This window comes from Antechinus flavipes, chromosome 2 (genome assembly GCF_016432865.1).
Source record: "Antechinus flavipes isolate AdamAnt ecotype Samford, QLD, Australia chromosome 2, AdamAnt_v2, whole genome shotgun sequence".
Lineage (NCBI taxonomy): Eukaryota > Metazoa > Chordata > Mammalia > Dasyuromorphia > Dasyuridae > Antechinus > Antechinus flavipes.
In genome coordinates, this window is record NC_067399.1 from 120997087 (window position 1) to 121019324 (window position 22238).

A 22238-nucleotide genomic window follows, 5' to 3' on the forward strand; every position below is an offset into this window, starting at 1 on the left:
AGTCTCACTTCAGCCATGCATTCAGAGGAACCCATTACAACCCATGAGGATTGAAGTAGAAGAGGATATCAGTCAATTAGTGTCTTTCTAAAAAGTGATATGCTTATGATAAAGTTTATTATTATATATTTGGAGCCAGAAGAGGCTTTCTCTGTGATCCTGGGCAAATTACTTAAGCTCTGCCTATCTCAGTTTCTTCATATAATAAAACAGGGATAATAATATCTATATCATGAGATATTTGTAAAGTGATCAATGTAGAATCTGGCACAGAATAGGTGCTATATAAATTCTGGATAATGATGATGATGATGATGATGATGAGAAACAGAAAGAGCTATGTAATGAGGGGGTCCTTATGAGAAACAAACTTTTCCCCTTCCTGTAGTTAATTCAGATCATCAATTAGGAATAAAATGTCAGCTTTTATGAGGTCCATTAGTAGAAAACATCCTAAATACCAGTCTGTTTTTGTCCTTAGATAACTTTTACATTGCACTGGACCCTTAGGAGTCTAGATCAGGATCAAATGAGATCATTATTCTGTTATATTTGGTTTTATCAAGTCACCTTTTGGGAAGATTACCGATGAGAAATTTATCTGGTAAGAGGTAATTAGAATGGTGAGGAGGAGATTTGACAATGTGCCAATTAAAAAAACCTGATATGGCTCAAAAAATCCTTGTGGTAAGGATTGGGAGCAGTAGAGGAAATTGAAACCCAATAGTTCCCTTTAATTACTTAAAAGGCTATCATATGGAAGAATTGTGTTTATTCAGTCCACAATCCCAGAGCCTTAGAAGTCTCCAAAAAGGAAAAACTGGCTGTGGGTCTGTCACAAAACCTGGAGGGAGAGGCAGGAGCTCTTCTGTATTTCATTAGGCAATTGCTATGAGGATTCTGGATTGCCAACTGAGAATTTTTCAAATTGGCACCAGTTGATATTCCAACAAAATCAGGATTCTAACAGAGCCAGGATACTGGCTCAATATTTACAAAATGTTGAAAGGGAGGCTATAGCCATACATTGTCCCATAAATAAAATAAAACTAAAAGAAAAGTAAACTTGTACAAATTAAACAATTTTGGCTACCAGTAAACAAAGGATACATGCATGGGAAGGACTATCAGCATGGAACTGTTGCTCAATTGCAAACTTGAATTCTTCTCCTTTGAGTGTAATATCCTTTACAGCACTAGAATTACAGGACTAACATGCCTCAGAAGAACAAAACTGAAGCTTCATCTATGTAACTGAAATGGAAGATTAGCTGGAAGTCCCAACTGGCTGATAGAAACTCCAATTCAACAGTGCATAAGTGAGAAATAATGCATTGTAATCAGTGGAAACAATCTGGGACTTGGTGTGAGAAAGGCACTTTGTGAACCTTAGAGATCCACAGAAATGGTAGTTATAACCATCTAGCCACAGCAAGGAGACAGAGTTGCTTAGAGGGCTGGGCTTAAAGTCAGGAAGAGTCATCTTTGTGAGTTCAAATCTGGCTATGAGGCAACCCAAAATGCCAACTGAGAATTTTTCAAATTGGCACCAGTTGATATTCCAATAGAATCAGGGATATTGGTTCTGTGACCTTGGGTAAGTCATTTAACCTGCTTGCCTCAGTTGCTTCATCTGTAACATGAGTTAGAGAAAGAAATGGCAAATCAATCCAGTATCTTTGCCAAGAAAACCCCAACTGAGTTCACAGAGACTGAAAACATGAAGACAAGACTGAAAAGCAACAACAACAATAACTATTTTCTGCTAGAAAGGCAGAGATCAGTCAAATGTAAATTAGGAATCAAAACCATTACATTGCAAGAATCACAGAGCAAGCCCTGAATCAGACAATTGCTAGAAATATATTCTTTCTATTATTTTTTTTTAGATTGTAGGACAAACGTTACAGGAAAAGAAAAGGTGAGCATGGGGGAAGGGAGAGGGAAAGGAGAAGACAGGTGTCAGGGGAGCAGCAGGAAAAGAAGACAAAAGCAAATTCTTATATCCTTTTTATTCTTACTCTATCAAGAAAAGGACCTTTCTTATAAAAAAAAATCTAAGATTTTCAGGGGGCTAGCCACCAACCTTCCTGCCTTCTACCCTAGTTCTCCAGTCTAAAGAGGAAGCATCATACTTACTGAGTCTATGATTCCTTGCAGAGCTTGAAAGCCATCATTTACAGGAAACACGTGGTCCTTGCTGTCAGCAATTCGAGCCAGCTAAGAATATATAAACACATATGTGTCGGAATTAGATGAAACTTTCTGAGAGAAGCAACGTGATTTGAGAGACTCGAACTCCTTTCAGAGTGAAGAAACTGAGGCCTTCAGTGGCCCTCTGGGAACTAACCACCTTGCCATGGGTGATAATGAGCTTACCAGCCAGGCCCTAAGGCAAAATCAAAAGGGTTCTGCTCCAATTTTGACACTTGTTTTAATACTTTTCTCCTTGGGAACAGAAGTAAAATGGCCTGCTTAGAACAAAACTTGGTCTGATTTGATATATTTATGGAGTTGGGAATAAGCCATTGGCTTATTTTCCTTCCATTCACCCAAATTCCTGTTGGCAACTTTAATTCAACCAGATTCAAATTCCCTTTCAGAGCAGATTTTTTTAATGTAGGTTTGGATATAGATGATTAAGACTCCTCTCCTTCCACCTAGAGAGAGCTAAGTTATTATAGAAACTGACTTAGCTCAAATGTTTCCATTTGGCAAAATACTGGATTAAGGAACAAAAGAGTCAAATCTGAATGACCCTACGATTTCTATTATTCAAGTTTCCTGACTGTTCTGACAGTCCTATAATGAGGTCCTGAACATTTCTATTAAAGTCATTTTTTCAGTGAGTCTTCTGTTTTAGGTATCCTCTTATTGTTCATTTGTAATCTTTGTGCATCTCCATCCCTGCTCTTATTCTTCTTCTAAGTAGCAGAGTAAGAAGGGTGGATGGATGGAATCCACTGGAAGTCAGTACAGAATGTCAAACCCAAGATTTCAAATGGCCCTTTGGGAGAATGTATAAAAATCGTAAAATTCAATTTCACATGGACTTCAAACTGAGTCAAGTGAGCACTATTTATGAAATATAATTCATTATTTATCGTTTTCACTTATCTCTTATTAAGAGAACTTCTTCCTCTCTCTCTTTTTTCTCTTTATCCTCTTCCTTCTCTTTCTCTCTCTTTTTCTGTTTCTACTCTTTGTCTATTTGTCTCTCTTTTCATCTCTCTATTCTTTCTCTATTTATTCCTTTTTCTCTTATTTCTCTTCTTCCTCCCTTTTCTTCTTTCTTTCTTTCGCTCTTTTTCTTCCTCTTCATCCTTTTTGGTCTCTTTCCTTCTCCTCCTTCTCTTCCTCCTCCTCCTTCTTGTCTCTACTTTTTATTTCTCTCAGTCTTTTTTGTCTTTCTCCTTCTCCCTTCTCTTTCACTCTTTCTTATTCCCTTCTCCCTATTCTATTCTTAAAGCATTCCCTAATGCAAGATTTTTTTGGGGTGGGAGTGCTCCATAACAATAGAAACTAGATACCAGGGCCAATTTTAGTTACCATATGACAATTTCTTCACTTTAAAAGAAAAGTATGTTACTATTATCTTAATATTACTATAGGATGTATATCACATTTGAAGTCAAGAGGACCAAGCCTCTAGTCTTGGTTTTCTCACTTGGTTTGCTTATTGGCAAGTCCTCATCTAAGCCAATGGGTCAATTCTTCAATAAAGGGAAAAGAGCTGCTTAGAGTTCTTAATCTGGGCTCCATGAATTTGGGAAAAAATACTTTATTTTATTAAACCTCTAGCAAAACATTAGCATTTCTTTCAGTTATAAAAGTAGACAACAAACATTATTTTGACAAGATGTCCATCCATAGGCATAGGCATTAGTTGCTGACATAGACTATAATACCACATAGATTAAGAATGTTTCAACTGGATGTTCTTGAAGCTTTCTTCAGACTCTAAATCCAATCATACTGTCTACCTAGATTTCCACTGGGATTCTATCCTGATCACTACTTACTGTGAAGGAAATACCTCTGCCTTCTTCCAAATCTTATGGCCCTTTGATTTGCTGGCTATTTACTCAATCATTTCATGAGTTGTCAATGGGTTCAATTCTGTATATTTTCTGATTGCTCTTTTCCTGGTCTCTGTAAATCCTATCTATCATGACCTTATGATCATAGCCTAAGAGAATAGTAAAGCTGTAAGAGTCCTTGGAAAGTTAGCTCAATTCCCTCATTTTATTGAAAACAACAAAGATTAAAGGGATTAAATGACTCACTCAAGACTGAACCCCTAATAAGTTTCCAGAGCTTCAATAGGAATCAGTGGTCTCTGAGACCAAATCTAATATATTTTTGCTCTACCACTCTGACTTCCAATATTTATATACTTTTGATTTTAATCACTTCTCTAGCCTCTGATTAACATCTGCCCATATTTGTGGCCCTACTTTGCTGGTCACATTTTCCTTATTTGAAGTTGAATAGCTAGACCACCACCCTCCTGCACCAAATCTTCCCTTATTAGTAAGCTTTCCATTAAATTGTCTGAAAAATTCAGATGCATTCTTAGAACCAATGGGAATTCCAAAGCAATAATTCTAGTTGCCTCTGAAGATGTAGCCCTATCCCACCCTATTCATTCTTAACTATCCTAATTTTCAAATACTTCCCACACAGTAGACCTTGAGCTGTTCAATGACTCAAACTATTTCTATATACTAATGGAGCATCTATCTCACCTTCTCCCACTCAATAAGAGTTAGTCTCAAGATCCCCTTATGTGATGATAACTGGTAGATTATTAGGAGTAGGTTAAAGTCTTCATCCCAGTAATAAAGCTCTCCAAGAAGAGATTTCCCTCTATCTAGGAGTACTAGGTCTGTAGTTGATGGACACTCTAGTCCTTCTTTCAACTCCTCTAGAATAATTACTCTCCAGAGGTTAGATTTTAAATAAATCTAAAAATAAGGTTTTCTGATAGATCTCTTGCCTAAGCTTTAATCTCTTTCACTCCTGCTTTTTCTCATGAAAAGTAAAATGAGAGAATTATATCAGATGGCCAGCACTGGAGCTATGATTATTCTATGTGCATGATTTATATTTTATACAATAGTAATAGATATTCATGATTTAGGAACCATAAGACAGACAGACACATACACATCAAATTCTTGCTTAACATATCTAAAAGTTGTCAAATCAAAAGGGACGTGGATCAAACAATGCCAGGCTCTGTATTGGTTGTTCCAGTTTTATTGGAACTTTTATTTCTCCATCATAGTTTCATTTTATTTGATTAATTTTCTAATAATGAAGTTTTGCTGGAATGGGTGCTCTCTTCACTGACAGACCTCAACTCTTCCACACCATAGTGGATACTTTAAAGAATTCCTGTGGCAGGAAATATTCATCACCCAACAGTTAGCCATCTGATGATGAGCCTTTCAGCAGGTTGATACTTGGACAATAGACACACAGTACATTGCCAAGCCCATACTCAAAGACTTTCCAGCTTGGTAAGACTTATCAGGATTTGTGCTCCACTGACATAACTTTCAAGAATCCAAGACCATCTCTATGCTGTGATGAAATATAGGAGCAAGGTTTTAGTGGAGGCAACTGCCTGTGGGAACAGTTAACTTAGCCCTTTCCTACCAATTCTAGTCTGTAAAAACCTTGGTCATACCTGGGTTTCATTGAAATCTTTCACCCCAACACAGTAGACAGTTGCACCAAGGTCTCGGGATCTGTTAGCCTAGAAGAAGAATAAATAATATTAGAAAGGAGAAAAGGCCACCGAACTAAGTTGATTAAAAATACATGAAACAACTTAAATACGCTAGGACAGGTTATAATTTCCATATTACATTTTAATATGTCTATGTATTAATAATATACATTACACATTAATCTGATATTTAATATACTAAGCAGCCAAGTATTTTTCAGATTTCAGGATAAATTTTTTCTTTTGCCAGCACAGATATATAATGACAGCCTCATTTTCCTAACTTGTTAAAGTTTATCAAGGATATTTCCCACAACAGTCCTATGAAATAGGCAATGCAAAAATATTCTGATTTTATAGATGGAAAAATATGGTTCAAAAGGGTACCTTACATGCTAAAGGACACATTATACATTAAGACCTAAGTTTTCTTACCCCAAGTTCACTGATCTTCAATTGCACCATGCTGGATCTCATGAGGTGCAATCAGAGGCCAGTTATATATTAGGAGAGGTATATTTTATTATATTTCTATCACTAAGCAATTATATTTTAATCATTATTTGAGATATCTCAAAATATGAGAAACCCAATGGCCTAAGTATGGTTCAATTATGTACTTATTCATTTTATACAAAATATTAATCATTTATATCATGATCCTATAAACACTCATAAGAAAATAAGACATTACTAGAGAAGCAAAAAAACAAAAGAACAAAAAGGCATGTAAAAATGTCTGAAGACTGGAAGGAGCAACTTATTATCAATTCAATGATTATTGAAAGAGTAGCCAAAATCACCCTGACATTCATACTACCTTTCTTAATTATTGTAAAAATCTTTGATTTAGTTCTACACTCATATCAGAATAAAATAATGAAACTGTTCCCATGAATCTCAGAAACAGATATAGGGACAGGAATACAAGATGTAATTGGCTTGGCACAGAATATGGGATAATAAGTGATGTTTCTTTATCTTTGGTGCCAAAAAGGGGAAAGACACATAGCAACCAATCAGAAATGTCATTACACTGCCTACTAGAAATTTGTTCTGACCACCAAAGCAACCAAACCAAGCATATACATGAAACAGAGTGAAGACATGAATACTTTAATACAGCACCATAACAAAGTTGAAAACAGATCTCAACAGCTATAATCAAAGAATTGATACTGCTTCTTGTCAGAAATATCGACAACTCCAATTTATATAATAATGTATTATGAAGTAATGAAGAGTTGTCATTAAAAACCAAAATAAAACAACTTTCATTTCTAACTTTCATTGGATTAGATAAAAGATGAAGTTGAGAAGTTAACCAAATCTGACGATGGCAAATTTAAAGACTCCAATGTCAATGAAATCATTCAATGAATATGAAGTCCCAAAATCATACCTAAAAATGAACCCAATGATGAAAAGAGCATCAATGTTTCAACTGATTTTTAAAAGTTTTTGTTATTCAGTCATTTTCAGTTGTATCCAACACTTTATTGATCATTTGGGATTTACTTCACAGAGACAATAGTGTAGTCTGCCATTTCCTTTTCTAGCTCATTTTACAGATTAGGTGAATAGGGTTAAGTGACTTGCCCAGGGTCACACAGCTAAGAAATATCTGAAGGCACTAGATTTAAACTCAGGAAAGTGAATCTTCCTGAATCCAGGCTCAGCACTCTATCCACAGTGCCACCTAGTTAGGCTCTATGTAGTAGTTTGTAAAGCACTTTACCAAAAAAAAATCTTTTTTATCCTTACAACTCTGGTAAATATTCTCACATATAAGGAAACTTAGGTTAAATGACAAGCCAAGAATCATAGAGCTATTAAGTGTCTGAAGATGAATTTGAACTCAAATCTTCCTGATTCCTGACCAAGAACTCTTACTCTTTAGCCACTGAGTTCAGAGATAAGCATATTTAGGTTACAATTCCAAAACATCTCTATACATCCAACTAACAACAAATTATGCCAAAATAATAATTCAAAACAGTCAGTTCTATTATAACTGTTATTAATCAAAATATTCCTTCATTTTTTTGAAAGAAAGTAGGGAGGAAAACATTTTAGCACCTGCCTGGAGCAATAAATGTGACAGAAAAGGTAGAATTAAAGAAGAATTTATACTAAAGACAAGAATAAAATATCACCATAGCAGAAGTGACTTGACAAAGTTCTTGAGAATCTAGTGAAGGATGATGTAAGATAGTTTAATGTCCAATTGGTATACATCACAGAAAACCTGAATGCCATATGTCTTAAAGACAAGCAAAAAGAAACTTCTGAAAAGAATTGAGGAAATTAAAAGTATATTCCAGATTTCCTTAATCAGCAATTGAAAGCTAAAGTTTAAAAGTCAAGATGATAAAGGGAATGAAAACAATGCAAAAGATAACAAAATGCTTGAATTTCAGCACTAGGAATAGGAAGACAACTTTATTTAACTGACATAGTATTGAGTTATAGTATACATTAAGTAAATATTTGTTGAATTCAATTGAAGAAAGTGATTTATCTCCTTTTTCCTTCCCTTCCCAAGCCATATTATGGCTTAGCTTCCTGGCTTATAAGTATTGGTGGGATCATAAAATGGAGAATCAGGGAGAAATATTCTCATTTTACTCATGAGGATATTAAAATAAAGACAGATTAAGTGTCACATCAGAAATAAGTACAAGGAATTTAAATTTATTCTTTGGACTCCAATCAAGTTCTCTTACCCCTACATCACCACTGTCTACTTCCACCCATACATAAAATTTTCCTTTACCTCAGTGATGAGACTAGTCATAACTACCATTTGAGTGATCCAAAACATGTACTTGCCCCCCCCACACACACACACAGACACACACACACCACAAAATTAAACACAGCCTTGACCTAGCAATCCTTTTATAATCTAATCTTAATCTATTTGTCCAATCTCCTTTCTTACTCCTCCCTTTCTTGAACCCCCTAGTCTAGCCAAACTATATGTGTGGTTAAGCAAGAATGGGAGTTTTGTTTTTTATATTTTACTCCTTCTCTCTCTCCTCCATAAAGCATGCTTTTATTGGCATCTGGCATCCTGAATTTAATGTCTATGCATGTGACATACATAAAATTCCTTTCCCCCATTCCCTATGCAGAAATTTCTAGCAAGCTGCAATCTCTTCCATCTCTGGCCTTTTCCTCCTTGGATTTTTATATTGAACTTTTCTGCATCCAAACTAAGCTAAATTCCGCACCTACCACATAGGCAAGTTTTGAAAAGTTTAAGGATGTCATCTGCCAAATATTCAGGAAATGCATACCATATTAGTTCCAATATTATTGCTCCTCATCTGTTTAGCTCCTAATACATATTTAGATCAAAATTTTGAAATATGTCTCCTCTAAATTACTTTCCCCCTCCAAAATAAAAATTTTAGAAAAATATTATATGCTTTGAAATAAAAACCAGTTTGCCAACAGAGTTTTCTCTAAGCAGAACAAAATTTTTCTTAGATGTGAAAAAGTTTAAATTAAAGGGACTGCCAGCTATTTGTCAGTTTGGGGATGAGTATGCTGGTCAGCACCTGTTCTGCCCAGTTGCATTGGATCCATCTCCCTCTAAATTTCTGTGTTGCTCATTCACTTGCTCTTCTGGTGAGAGAGTGATCTCATCTCCCACTAGCAATGAACTTCAGTCCTTTAAAGTAAACTTGAGTCAAGATTATCCTAAGTGCAGGTTCTTTCTTTTATCTGGCTAAAACTTTGGCAAACTCCAAATTTAAAACTTGAAAGGACAGGACTTCCTAAATATAAGTTCCACGTTTCACTCATTAAGTAAATTCCCTTTCTCACTATCATACAAATATAGGGAGTTTCATTTAAAAAGTGCTTTGCTTGCTCTATAACATGTATAGAAAACACAGGCTTGCTGATGTTAAATGTCATGTGTTAGATTTCAATTAACTATGCTACCAATTGCTGTAAAACTCTGGTTGAATCACTGTTCCTAATTAAAGATTAAGATCTCAAAAAATTAATGTAGGATGTGAAGGGGAGTTATATGCCAGGACTCACATTTGGATTGATTTCTTTCCATTTCACTATATTAGGAAAATATCTGGAGAAAGTGGTGAAAACTATGCTAGCAATATGGTACCAATGTTTCTATTTGAAAAAAAAAAGATATATTTATAACTTGCAGATCCTCTGGAGACCTATGGTACTTGCTTTATTGGCATGATAATTTATATGGGAGCAGGAAAACTATCACCTAAGGGTCAAATCCAGCCTGCACCTATTTCTATATATTCTATGAGTTTTAAATGGTTTTTACATCTTAAAATAAGATTTAGATTTTATTTAAATTCATTTTATTTTTATATTTTAAAATGAAAATTAAAAAATCATTCTTAACTCCTAGCTTTAGAAAACTAGACAAGCAATCAGATTTAGCTCTTCGGTTATATTTGCCAACTCCCCTCCCCAGATCAAACTATAGTTTCTATAGGTCTAACACACACACACACATACACACACAGCAATAAAGTATAATGGAAAGGTCTAGATTTAAGTATCAAAACATCAGGATTTGATTTTCAACAATGATAGTAACTAGATAACTCTGAAAAGGCACTTTGTACGTCTGGGTCACATATATGAGACTGGGCTGGTAATATTTCCATTATCTTACTTATAAAATTCTTGGGGAGGGGAAAGCAGAAAGCACTATATAAATAGAAGTTTCCACTAGAGGATTATTTTCTCCAACACTGATTGTGAAAGACAACTGTCTTGGAAAATAAAATATTTTCCCAAAATTATAATTTTGGGCATAGGTGAACACTTTTTAGGAAGAATATAAAAGACATTAGAGGTTTTAGAAATTTTGGAAATAACATCTAGCATTTTTCTAGAATAGAAATTACTTTAAAATTTTCTTCAACAAAGATGTGATAAAGCCTAAAATAGGCTTTAATAATAATGCTATTACTATAAATGAAACCGAGTTTAGATAAGAGTAAATCCTTGCCCCCAGGGAGTTTATATCTAGTAGAAAAGTTAAGAGTCCAGTGTCTCTAGCTTCAAATTAACCTTTCTGGCACCCATTTTTTTAGGTTCATCCAGTTCTCTTTAGCCAGGTTTTGTTTTTTAAAGAGGAAATCTTCCTAATTATTTCTTATCCTCTTCAAATACTCAAGTCAGTCACTTAATACATATTCATTAAGTACTCATTATACACAAGGCACTATGCTAAGAGCTGAGCATACAAAGAAAGAGAAAAGACCTTCTCTACCCTGAAAGATCTTACAGTCTAATGGGGGACACAACAAAGCAACTATGTAAAAGCAAGATATATACAAGAAAAATGGGAAATTAAAGGTAGAAGGTAGAGTCCTTCTCTTTCTTTAAGATTTAGTTTAGGAATAAGAGACTGCATGAAGCCTTTTCTAATCTCTCCCCAACTTTGCTATGTCCTTCTTCCCAAACTATTTTTGGATAATATATACACATATATGTGTACATATACATACATACATAAATGTGCATATATGTGTGTATATATATACATACTTGAATTTATTATAACTCTGTGTTCTTTCTCTTTATTTTTATATGTATCATTGCCTTTCTCATTACAATATAAGTTTATGGCAAGAAGACTTTTCTCTATTCTTTTTATTTTCCAGTGTAGCACAGTTTTTCACATGATAGACCTCATGGAACTTACAAGATAGTAGAAGAACCACGTTTACGTTTGACTGGTATGAAGAGATTCAAGAGGCTTTGGGGGGAGGAGGGATGTGGGTGTGCATTCAGCAAAGGGCTAGGCAAGCCCAATCTCTTACCTCTTGCTCTGCATAAAAGAAAAGATCTTCATGGAGTTCTCCATCTGTCAGAGCAATGATGACACTGGCAGTCCTGTAGCCTGCCAAATGCAAAGCAAATTCATTCATTCTAGCAAGTCTATAAAAGATAAGTCACTTTCCTTAGTACTGATGGTAAATATATTGTTAGCTTAGCTACCAATATATCATATTATGGAACCAGAATGCTTCAACTAGAATAGAAACAGGAGAAAACATGCTTTTCTTTTAAGCTCCCAGCCTCCAACTACTCTGCATAAGGTGTAGTGTAATCATGACATGAAAATGACCCTATAATTCCCTCTCCACCAAGAGGACCTACCAATTCAGACAAGCCTTTAATAGGGATTGGTCACTTGGAGACCAGTGTAGCTAAGTCAGGGAGACTCATTCCCAGAATTAGCCACCAGGTCATAAATTCCTTTGCTCATAATAACTCAAGAAATGATCTTAAGGAAAACATTCAAGACACGGATGAGTTACAAGCCTGTAGAAGGAATACCCAAAGAGATAAGCATTGAATGAAAATTGAGAAGAGTCTTAAAGTGTACATTTCCTAACAATTAGTGCTCTCTCCAGACTGGACAGGGTGGGTTCCCCCTCCATGTAAGTCTTTCTCAAGAAGTGTCACCCCTTATCGACACATTCTATATGACTTATGAGCTCCCTTTTAGCTCTAAATATGTGGTCCCATATAATGCTTTACATACCATAGTCTCATGAAGTTGGTAATAAAAACATTATCATCAGTTGGAACTGAAGGTCAGAACCATGACATAGTGCCTTGCCCATGGTCGGTCACACAGCTAGTGTCAGAGTCCCAATCTCTTGACTCAATGTCCAATATTGTTCCACTACATTATTGTTATCTCGATAAATGGGAATTCTCTGGTCTGAAGCTTCATTGCTAGAGCAGAGAACTCAGAAAAGAACTAGCATGGCCAAACATACTATAAGAGGAATAGTTAGATCTCTTCAGTTGGTTGCATTTGGCCCAAGAGAGAGCAAGTGGGCTGAAAAAATATTGTCTAAAAAATAAAATACAATGGAGGGGCCACTGATCCTTCTGGAGATCAGGCACAAAACATGAGAAAGGCATGTGCTAAGAATGGTGAGTAACTCCAGGAAATATTCTCTGGAAGATATTTGGGATTCAAAGCCACTACAATTACTTGGTGCAGAAAACATAAATTCCTTTGTTTTTTTTTTTCTTTTGATAAAACATTCTTTTAAGGTAAGCAGCCCAGCTGCAGATGGGGAATTGATATTAACCTGCTAAAGCAGAATTTTTTTTGACATTTTTGCCCTAAATGGACCCCTTTAGCAATCTAGTGAAGCCTGTAGACTCTTTCTCAGAATAAAGTTTTTAAATGCATAAAATTAAACCCATGATAATAAAGGAAACATTATAATTAGTCATATATATATATATGATGTGTGTGCACACATGTATGTATACAAAAAATTCTGGGAACTCAAGTTAAATAATTTCCTCCAAGGTTTGTAAGGAGTATGGCACCTCCTAAAATATAACTAAGACTTCTGATGCCACAGGTAGCACTAGCACAAGGAACAATATAGTAATAATAATAATAACAAGAATAATATTATAGGATATTTCTGTGCTAACTGAATTAGTTAACTGTAAAATAGGGTATTGTAGCATCTATCAAAACCCATGAGATGTTTTCAGAGATTTTCACCTATGTATCCTTAGTGTTAGTTTCTGACCAGTATTATTATGCAGCTGAATGAATACTAGGTCTCCATGTTGTAATTTGGAATGAAATAATAAAAGAAGGGTAGGACTTAAATGATCTTTAAGGCCTTTCCAGGACTAACTTTATAATCCTATGATCTGAGTTGGATTTAAAAGCTCAAGTAGACTGTAGGTTCACAAATTTTTTATGTCCAGAATCCCTTTATACACTTGAAAATTAGTGGGAACCTCCTTATCTTTTGTTTATATGAGTCATATCTATTGATTTTATAGTAGTATGAAAAAAATTAAAATATCTTCATTTATTTAAAAGTAACAAAAATAAGCCCATTACATGTTAACAAGATAATATCTTATGAAAAAAATCTTATAAAGTAAAAAAGCTTGTAAGAAAAATGACATTGTTTTAAATATTTTTTGCAAATTTTTAATATCTGGATTGAAGGAAGCTGTCTCTCATCTACTACATTCAATCAACTGAAATAAGTTGTTTTGATTGAAACATGTAAAGAAAATCTGTTCTCACATTGATATGTAATCAGAGAAAGAAGAGGTGCTTTACCAGGTTACTAACACTGTTACATTATTATGAAAATAATTTTTATCTAGCAATTCCCCTAAAAGAGATTTAGGTATGATACTTTGAGAATGCCAAAATAGACAATTCTATATTCCTGGAAAAAAAAAAAAAAGAATCTTCTCTATGGTGGAAAAAAAAAGGCTGTGAAACAATAAGTACTAAGCAATCCCTCCCTCCATCCTCATTTACAAAATGCCTTATATGCATAATCTAAAATAGCTGTTGTGCAAAAAACAATGTACATAAATCCTTCCCTCAAAGTACAGGATAGTCAGTATACTGATAAAAAGATTTAGTAGCCAGATAAATTACCAGCTAATTACTAGCAGGTAATTACACATGCAGCAGAGATATCCAAGGTATATATGTATGCCTGAAAACAAGGTACCAACCCAAATGACAATTGTGTATTGTAACTGTTTGGGTTCTCTGCTACTTAAAAGGGAATTTTCTTCTATGTAAATAAGAGACAAATTGAACCTGTGTCCTTCATCTTCTTATTTGCCTCCCACCCTCTTTGTGTATGAAGTTTACATATATGAACTCTGTATAAGGCTGAATGTGTAAAATATCAATTTTAGGAGCAAACTAAGAAATGAAAGAAAATTGGGTAATCCATAATATCTTCTTACCTTGAATATTTTCATAATAAATCTGCTCATTGGCCTGAAATACACATGAATAGGATGATCAGAGAGAGATTCATGGTTTGCATTTCAAATGCAATATTCATGCACATAGATTAGCATATGACTCTCAGTCTGGATACAAGGCTCTTAAATGCCTAAGATTCACTTCATGATTAATCAGTGATGATGATCTGATGCTATAATCACATTGGATTAATTATCTAGGTCATACTTTATGTGAACCTGTGATTCCTTTTTACTTATACTGGAGTGAAGGACATTTTCTCATTAAATGAAGTTTCTTATTCTACCAACCAGCAAAGATATCTCTTTGGGGAAAGGGGAAATCTCTGTGCTATTTCTGTCTGCCAAGATTTGCATTAACTAATGAGTTCTTTACCTCTAGTGTCAGACAGACTGAGATGTTGGATATCTCTCTTCAACCTACAAGTTCCTAAAGCAAAGCAAAATTGTTATTGCTATTAATCCAGTTAATCCATGTGTCTTCTCTGTCTAGGATGTGTTATTCTGAAGATTATATAGATTTATGTTTTACAGTTATTAAAAAATTTACCCTTTCAAACCCTTCATGCATGTACGTGTCTCCTCCAGGCAGGACTTTTTGTAGCTCTTCTAAGCCTTGGCGAATCTGTTCTCTGAAAACCAAAAAGATACTGTGTAAGACCAATCAGGGAAATTTTTGCTTTTGAGGTTTGTCCTACTGTCATTGCTGGTAATGTGAATATCACAGATGGATTGGTAGTGCTTTAATATGACTGTATCAGGCAAATGTCTATGTTAATTCCAATAGTGCCAAACTAATTAGTCAATTGATATTTATTAAGTATCTACTATGTGCCAGAAATTGTGCTAAATTTTGGGGATGCAAGAAGAAGCAAAAGAAAGACCTTGCCCTCAAAGAGCTTACAATCTAAAGAAGAAGACAAGAAGTAAACCAAAAAGTATAAATAACCTCTACATGGATAAACAGGAGATAATTAACAGAGGGAAGGATTGGGAAAGTCTTCCAATAGAAAGTAAGGATTTTAGTTTGGATTTTAAAGAAGTTAAGAAAACCAATAGAAGAAGATGTTAATTTTTTAAAGCATCCCTAGAAATCTGTTATCTAATCAAAATTGGTCCTTTCAGTGAAAGTTTATTGTCAGCTAGTTGGCATAATAGAAACAGTGGCAAGCCTGAGAAAGGAAAAATTTTCCTGAGTTCAAATTCAGCCTCAAACACTTATTAGCTGTGTGACCGTGGGCAAGTTACTTAACTCTGCCTCAGTTCCTCATTTGTAAAATGAGCTGAAAAAGAAAATGGCAAACCATTCTGGTATCTTTGTCACGAAAATCCTATGGACAAAGTCCATTGGCACATAGAGTAAGACGTGCCTGAATTACTAAACAGCTAGTAATTACTCAATTATTTCCATAAAAGAATGAATGCTTCTATCATTGGTTACTGTTGTGAAAGTTATTATATGGTGGTTAAGTTTAATTTAAAATAATTTTTAGTTAAAACTAGAAATATTGTGCTAAGATAGGATGGAATATAAGGTATATTTGTTTCTATGGCCTTTATAGACAGGTAAAGAAGGAATATTTGACAAATATTCCATTTTTTTTCCATTGCCCAAAGAGTGCCTTGCAAGTGGAATGCCTGTTCTAAACCTGTTCCAGCTGCTTACACATGTGTTTTGCTGAAATCTGTGTTTCCCTGGTGCCAACACAAATAATGATTAGGTGGGAAAATTGCTTTTTTTACTTGGCTTTATTCCACTGATGCTGTTGTGTCTGGTGAGATCATGAGCTGAATCAAATGTTCCCAAATCTGTTCAAGTAAAACCTTAATGCAACTTGCAGTTAATTCTCAATCAGATTGCATTCCTTAGCCCTAGATCAATCTATTCCTTCTTCAAGAATTCCCCAAAAGCACAGAAAAACAAATACATGATCTAACAGAAGCACTTCATCAGTCCAATTGGACAATGGATTGTTGTGTTTTAGTCAGAACTAATAGGACTTTCTTAGAATTAAAATATTTGGAGAAAAAAGTATTTTAAAATATTGATAAGCTCCAATTATCTTCATGGGAACTTACTGACATTGAGTAGGGGTCATATAATGGGCAAAATTATCCTTACACCACCTTTCAACTATACTGTTTGATACAACATGATATATATGTACATATCACTAAGGATTTCAAAGCTCTTTTCTCACAATAATCTAGTAAAGTCAGTAGATCACAAATATTATAACCTCTTTTTACAGATGAGAACACTAAAACTCTGAAAAGGGAAGTGACTTGTCTGAGGTCACAAATTGATGGAGCCAGACTTTATCCCATATCTTCTGATTAGGTAGAAAAAATACTGGATTTGAAGTAGAAAAATGGTTTCAAAAATCTCAACTTAGTAGCTATCTACATATGTATGTTGGAAAAATCCCTTAATTGCTCTGAGCCACTGAACCTTAGCATGGGTGTGTATCCCTCTTTCTTTCTTCCCCCTGGCCCCCAAGGACTCTTTTTGACTGCAGGACAATTTATTTGGATTAATTTATTTGATTAATTTTTATGTAGGGCCTACCATCCCTAGCTCTTGCTTTTGAACCCTCACTTTTCTCTTCTGAAGCTATATATATATATATTTTAAGCCTTTTTCAATATAGATTTCTGTCATGAAGATAACGGTTAAATCTGCTGGGTCACAGATTTAGAAGATGCCTTAGAAGTCACTTACTGAAATGCCTTCATTTTCTAGATAAGCCACAGAGTTGTAAGTCACAGAACCAGAATTAGAAACTAAATTGTCTAATTTTCCTCAGTAATGATCCCCACCCCTGTCCCAGAACACAAAAAATACTTGGTTTTCCACTTACTTTTGAACTTGTCAGAGTTAGAATATTCTAGTTGTGTGATCCTACTCAAATCATACTTTCAGTGACCTAGGACAATTTCTAAAACTAAAAATTAGAGATGATTTACTAATTAGCATTGGTGAAGGAAATTTTCCCTCCAATAATTATCAAAAATGATGAAATTATAGGTTCAGAACCTTACCCCCAAAATTTTGAAAGAAATTATAATGACTTCAGGCTATTCAGTAGAGAAATCTAAGATTCCTAGAGAGCTTTGCACCTGCAATAAGAAGATAAAGGGTATGGGGAAAGAACCAAATAGTAAAATTGCCTGATTCTCATCATCCCTCCCCTGGACCAGTGCAGTCACCTTCTAATCATCTTCCTGCTTTCAGTTTTTCCTCTTCTCCAATAAATTCACCACATATCAAAGTAAGTCTGACCACCTCTCTTCCCTGATCAGTAAGCTTAGGTGGTTCCCTACTAAATCTAGGGCCAAACAGACTTTTCTGTTAAGTCTTTACAACCTACTACATTTCCCAGTCTTATTTCTCCTCTTAATGTACTCTGCAGTCCATTCAAACTGCATTTTTTTTCATGTACATCATTCTCTCTTTTCACGCTGTATCTTTGCAAAGGTTATCTTTCAGGCCTAAAATGCACCCCCTCTTCACCTCATGCCTTATAGAATTTCCAGTTTCCCTCAAAGCTCAACTCAAAGGCCAGCTCTTAAGTAAGATCTTTCTTGCTCTTCACTCCCATAAGTCTCTCCCCCAAACTACCCCATATTAGTTTTGTATGTGGGTAAATGATTTCCTCACATAGAATTTAAGCTTTGGGGGCTCAGGGACTATTTCAAAACTAAAGCTTAGTTCATAGAAGGAACTTAATACATGATTGTTGATTGGGAATTATAGCCAAAGAAATGAATAATAAATGATGGAGAAGCAACTGGGCTCAGATCCAGGAAATCCTGGGATGTTTCTCAGAAGCCATTATGAAAAGAAGATGAACTACAGCAAGAATAGTAGAGGAATAAGAGGAGGGGAGATAGAGAGACTAAGAGACAGAAACACAGAGACACAAAGAGAATGATGGACAGAAACAAAGGCATAGAGACACACAGAGGAGACAGAGACAGAGAGATAGAAATAGAGAGACAGAGACAGAAAGAGACAGAATGGCAAACAGAGACAGAGAAAGAAAGAAAAGAAGAAAAAGAAGGATAATAAATGTAAGGAGGAGAAGAAATAGGAGGAGAGAGGAGAAAAGAAGAAAAGTGAGGGAAAGGAGAGGGGAGAGAAAAGAAAGGAAGAAGGAGGGAAGACTGAAAAGCAAGCTATAGTTTATGGGAAGATGGGCAATCTGGTGACTCTAGACTCCCCATGAAAAGTGAATTCTAGACTACCCAAGAGTTAGTAGATATTCAAATTGACCACTAAGAGAATGCTAAGGGAGCATGGGGAGCTTAACAACAGTTTCCTTACCCTGTCCAGAATTTCCATTCAATAAATTTTCTTGGACTTATAAGACTTTGAAATGCTTCTCCCTGGCTTGTTTATATTGCTTTGGAATATTAACTAAATGTCTTTGCTTTCAGATTGGTTATCTTCTACACAGTCTAATCACAAATAGGATTTTGTTGGATTGGGGTTAAAGTCATGATTTTCAGAATCATTTACTTAAAAGAGTCCCCTGAACCTGAGAAAAATAGAAAAGGACAACAGAATCAGACATCTCAGAAGCTGCCAGGTCTCCATGTTTTATGCAGTTTTGTATTGTATAAAAGGGATCATTACTCTTTCCATGGCGCAAGGGACCATACTATAAAAATTATCTTCAGACATCTGAAGGGATTATGCAGAAAATAGACTTGTCCCAGTTGGGCCCAGAAGGCTACACTAGACCCAATGGGTAAAAGTCATAGAAAAGCAAAATTCTGCTCTATATGAGGAAAAATATCCTAAATATATCCACCCCAACATAAAATGAGCTGATTTAGGATGTAATGAGTCTTATAACTAAAAGTCTTGAAATGGAAGCTGTATGATACTTAAAAATGCAAGTCACTGAAGATTTTTATTTCACCCAATGTTTCATAATATTTTTATACCCAAAGTTACTTAATAATTTCTTTTAAAATTCTGAAAAAAAAAACAAAGGAAGTATATTATAATTTTCTCCCAAGATTACATATGCCGCATTTATTTTTTATATGGGTCTTTTATTTTCATTTGTAATATTATCATTGTCTCCTCAAAAGAACAGAATACTCCTGTTTTCAAGTATTAAATGAATTATGTTTTTTTTCATTTCAGAAGGATTTTAGAAGTTTGTCTTTTAATGATGACGTGTCATGATCAATTTGCTCAAGAAATCAAGAGATGTGTTTGATGTACATCCTTTCCCCCAGTGACATCAATAACAAAAGCAAACTCCAGGAAGAGCCCAAAAGATGCTGATAGTTGACCAAGAATAACTTCTTGGATTCTGTCCCGAAACTCTTTTAACTCTCAAGATTTCTAAACATTAAACAAGGCACTTAGTCACACAGACCCCTCTCTGAAATGCCAGTAAATACATTTTTAACTTGTGATATGAAAAATCTTCTCAACCAATGTTCCAAAAGGATCATAATAATGAAATGCATAGTGCCATGTTCTACAGATGTTTTCTAGAAAAAATCTGCAAAATGGTTTAAAAGAATTGTAGTTTTCTTTCTGTCTCTGTCTTTGTCTGTCTGTCTCTTTTCCTCTGCCTTAAGAAGCAAAGCATTTGAGAAATTCCTGACTTGCTTTTTCGATGATTTCATCTTTCAGAAGGAAGGACAAATGAGGACAACTGTTAGTCTGGAACTGATTTTGACTAACAAAGAAAAACTCACTGATGAAGTAGAAACTCATCAAGTACATTTTTATTGAAGCTTTTTTATTTTCAAAACATATGCAAAGATATCATCAAGGATATTTTAGAATTTATGAGAGAAAAGAAAAGGAATGCTAAATAGAGATTTACATGTATACTACATATTGTGACAGCAGATTTCAGAAGGCTTTGAGAAAGGTAAGTATTATTCCATGGCCTGAAACACTATAAGATATAAGATCGGAAGAGATGAGAAGTTTTAATAAATAATAATTATAAATGTACAATGGTGGGGATCATTAAGAGAAAAGAGGGACTTTATAATAAGCAAACAAGTCAGGTGTGCAGCTAAGAGTCACAGTGGACAAAGGGTGGACACAGAGTCAGGAGAACCTGAATTCAAATCCGACCTCAGACACTTATTAGCCAAGTCACTTAATCCTGAATACCTCAGTTTCCTCATCTGTAAATTGAAAAAGAAATTGCAAACCATCCAGTATTTTCACCTAGAAAGCCCCCAAATGGGGTCACAGAGTTAGACACAAACAATTATGTAAATAATTAGCAACAAATAAGTAATTACTATTTAGGTGCTAGGTTGAAAATGAAACAGTTCCCATCTTCCAGAAGCTTACAAAGTCTACCAAGAGAGCTGCTAACAGGTACAGATGTCAATATATACAGATTTTAAGTAGTTTCAAGGCTGGCAGTTGTGGGGAGGGGATCAGGAAAGACTTTATATATAAAATGACATTTAATCTGTGCTTTTAAGGGAAGTAAGGATTCTAAAGAACAAGGTGAGAAGGGAGAAGAGCATTCTGTGCATACAGTATTCTGATGAGCGAACTCAGATGAACGATAGACTGTTGTGTAGTGGAAAAGGCAAAAAAGTTAATTCTGCTAGACTGGAGCATGCGAAGAGGAGTGACACATAATAAGACTGGGAGAATAGATTTCAAGCCAGGGAGAAATGGATCTGAATGCCAAGCAGAGAAGTTGGAATTTGATCCTAAAGCCAGTGTTTCTCCAAGAAACCTTGGAGCATTCCAAGTTTATTTTTAAATGAATCTATAGTTTGTTAATATCAATTTAAAATAATAATTTTAGAAGATTTTACTATAAGAGTTCAGCCAAAATTTTATTAAACTGAAGGGTTCTATCACCATGAGGAAGTTTGTGAATCACTGCAATAGGTAACATAATGTCATTGGTGTAAACTATGTATCTGGGCAACATTGCTCAATCTCTCTGCCTTACTATTATCAAGTAAGGGGATTTCAGAGGCTTTCTGGTTCAACATGTAATTAAATAGAACTCCTCCTTTTTAACATTCCCAGCAAGTAGCTATCTATACTCTATTTGAGGGGCAAGAAGGTGGCAAGAAGGATAGAGTGCTGGGCCTGAAATCAGGTAATCCTTAGCACACAACCTGCCTCAATCACTTACAAGTTGTGTGACAATTTCTTTGTCCTTTAGTTTCTTCATTTGTAAAATAGTGATGAAAATAGTATCTATTTTGCAGGGTTATTTCAAAGATTAAATGAGATTGTATCTGTGAATGTCAAGGAACTGGAGAATCTATTATCAATGAACCTATTTCCTGAGGTAATATATTCTACCTTTGACCAATTCTAATTGTTGAAAAGGGTTTTATTTTACCTTTAAATCAAGCAGAATCTGCCTTTCTGCAAATTTCTACCCCTGTTTTTAGCTCTACTTTCCAAAGACAACAATTCACATTTAGATAGGATTTTAAGGTTTAAAAAGTGCTTTTTAGCAGAACTTATCTAAACCTTCATATGTATATAACCCTTCGAAATAGCTATCATGTTCCCTACCGAAGGCAGTATAGTAGAAAGAACATTGATTTTGGAGTGAGTTGTTCAGTCATTTTTCCATCCTGTCCAATTCTCCGTGACCCCATTTTGGGATTTTCTTGGCAAAGATACTGGAGTGGTTTGCCATTTCCTTCTTAAGCTCTTTTTCCAAATGAGGAA

General features: G+C 34.9%; 1 protein-coding gene across 1 annotated transcript in view; it reads right to left on the reverse strand.

Moving 5' to 3' along the window:
* The window catches only part of ANTXR1 (ANTXR cell adhesion molecule 1), a 289146-nt gene that overhangs the window by 217042 nt on the left and 49866 nt on the right, over positions 1 to 22238 (reverse strand). The window contains exons 4-8 of the mRNA XM_051975446.1: positions 15087 to 15168; positions 14516 to 14549; positions 11566 to 11645; positions 5696 to 5764; positions 2140 to 2220 (exon numbers count right to left, since the gene is read on the reverse strand). Of these exons, the coding sequence (XP_051831406.1) occupies positions 2140 to 2220; positions 5696 to 5764; positions 11566 to 11645; positions 14516 to 14549; positions 15087 to 15168 (346 nt within the window). The remainder of the gene's footprint in view (positions 1 to 2139; positions 2221 to 5695; positions 5765 to 11565; positions 11646 to 14515; positions 14550 to 15086; positions 15169 to 22238) is intronic.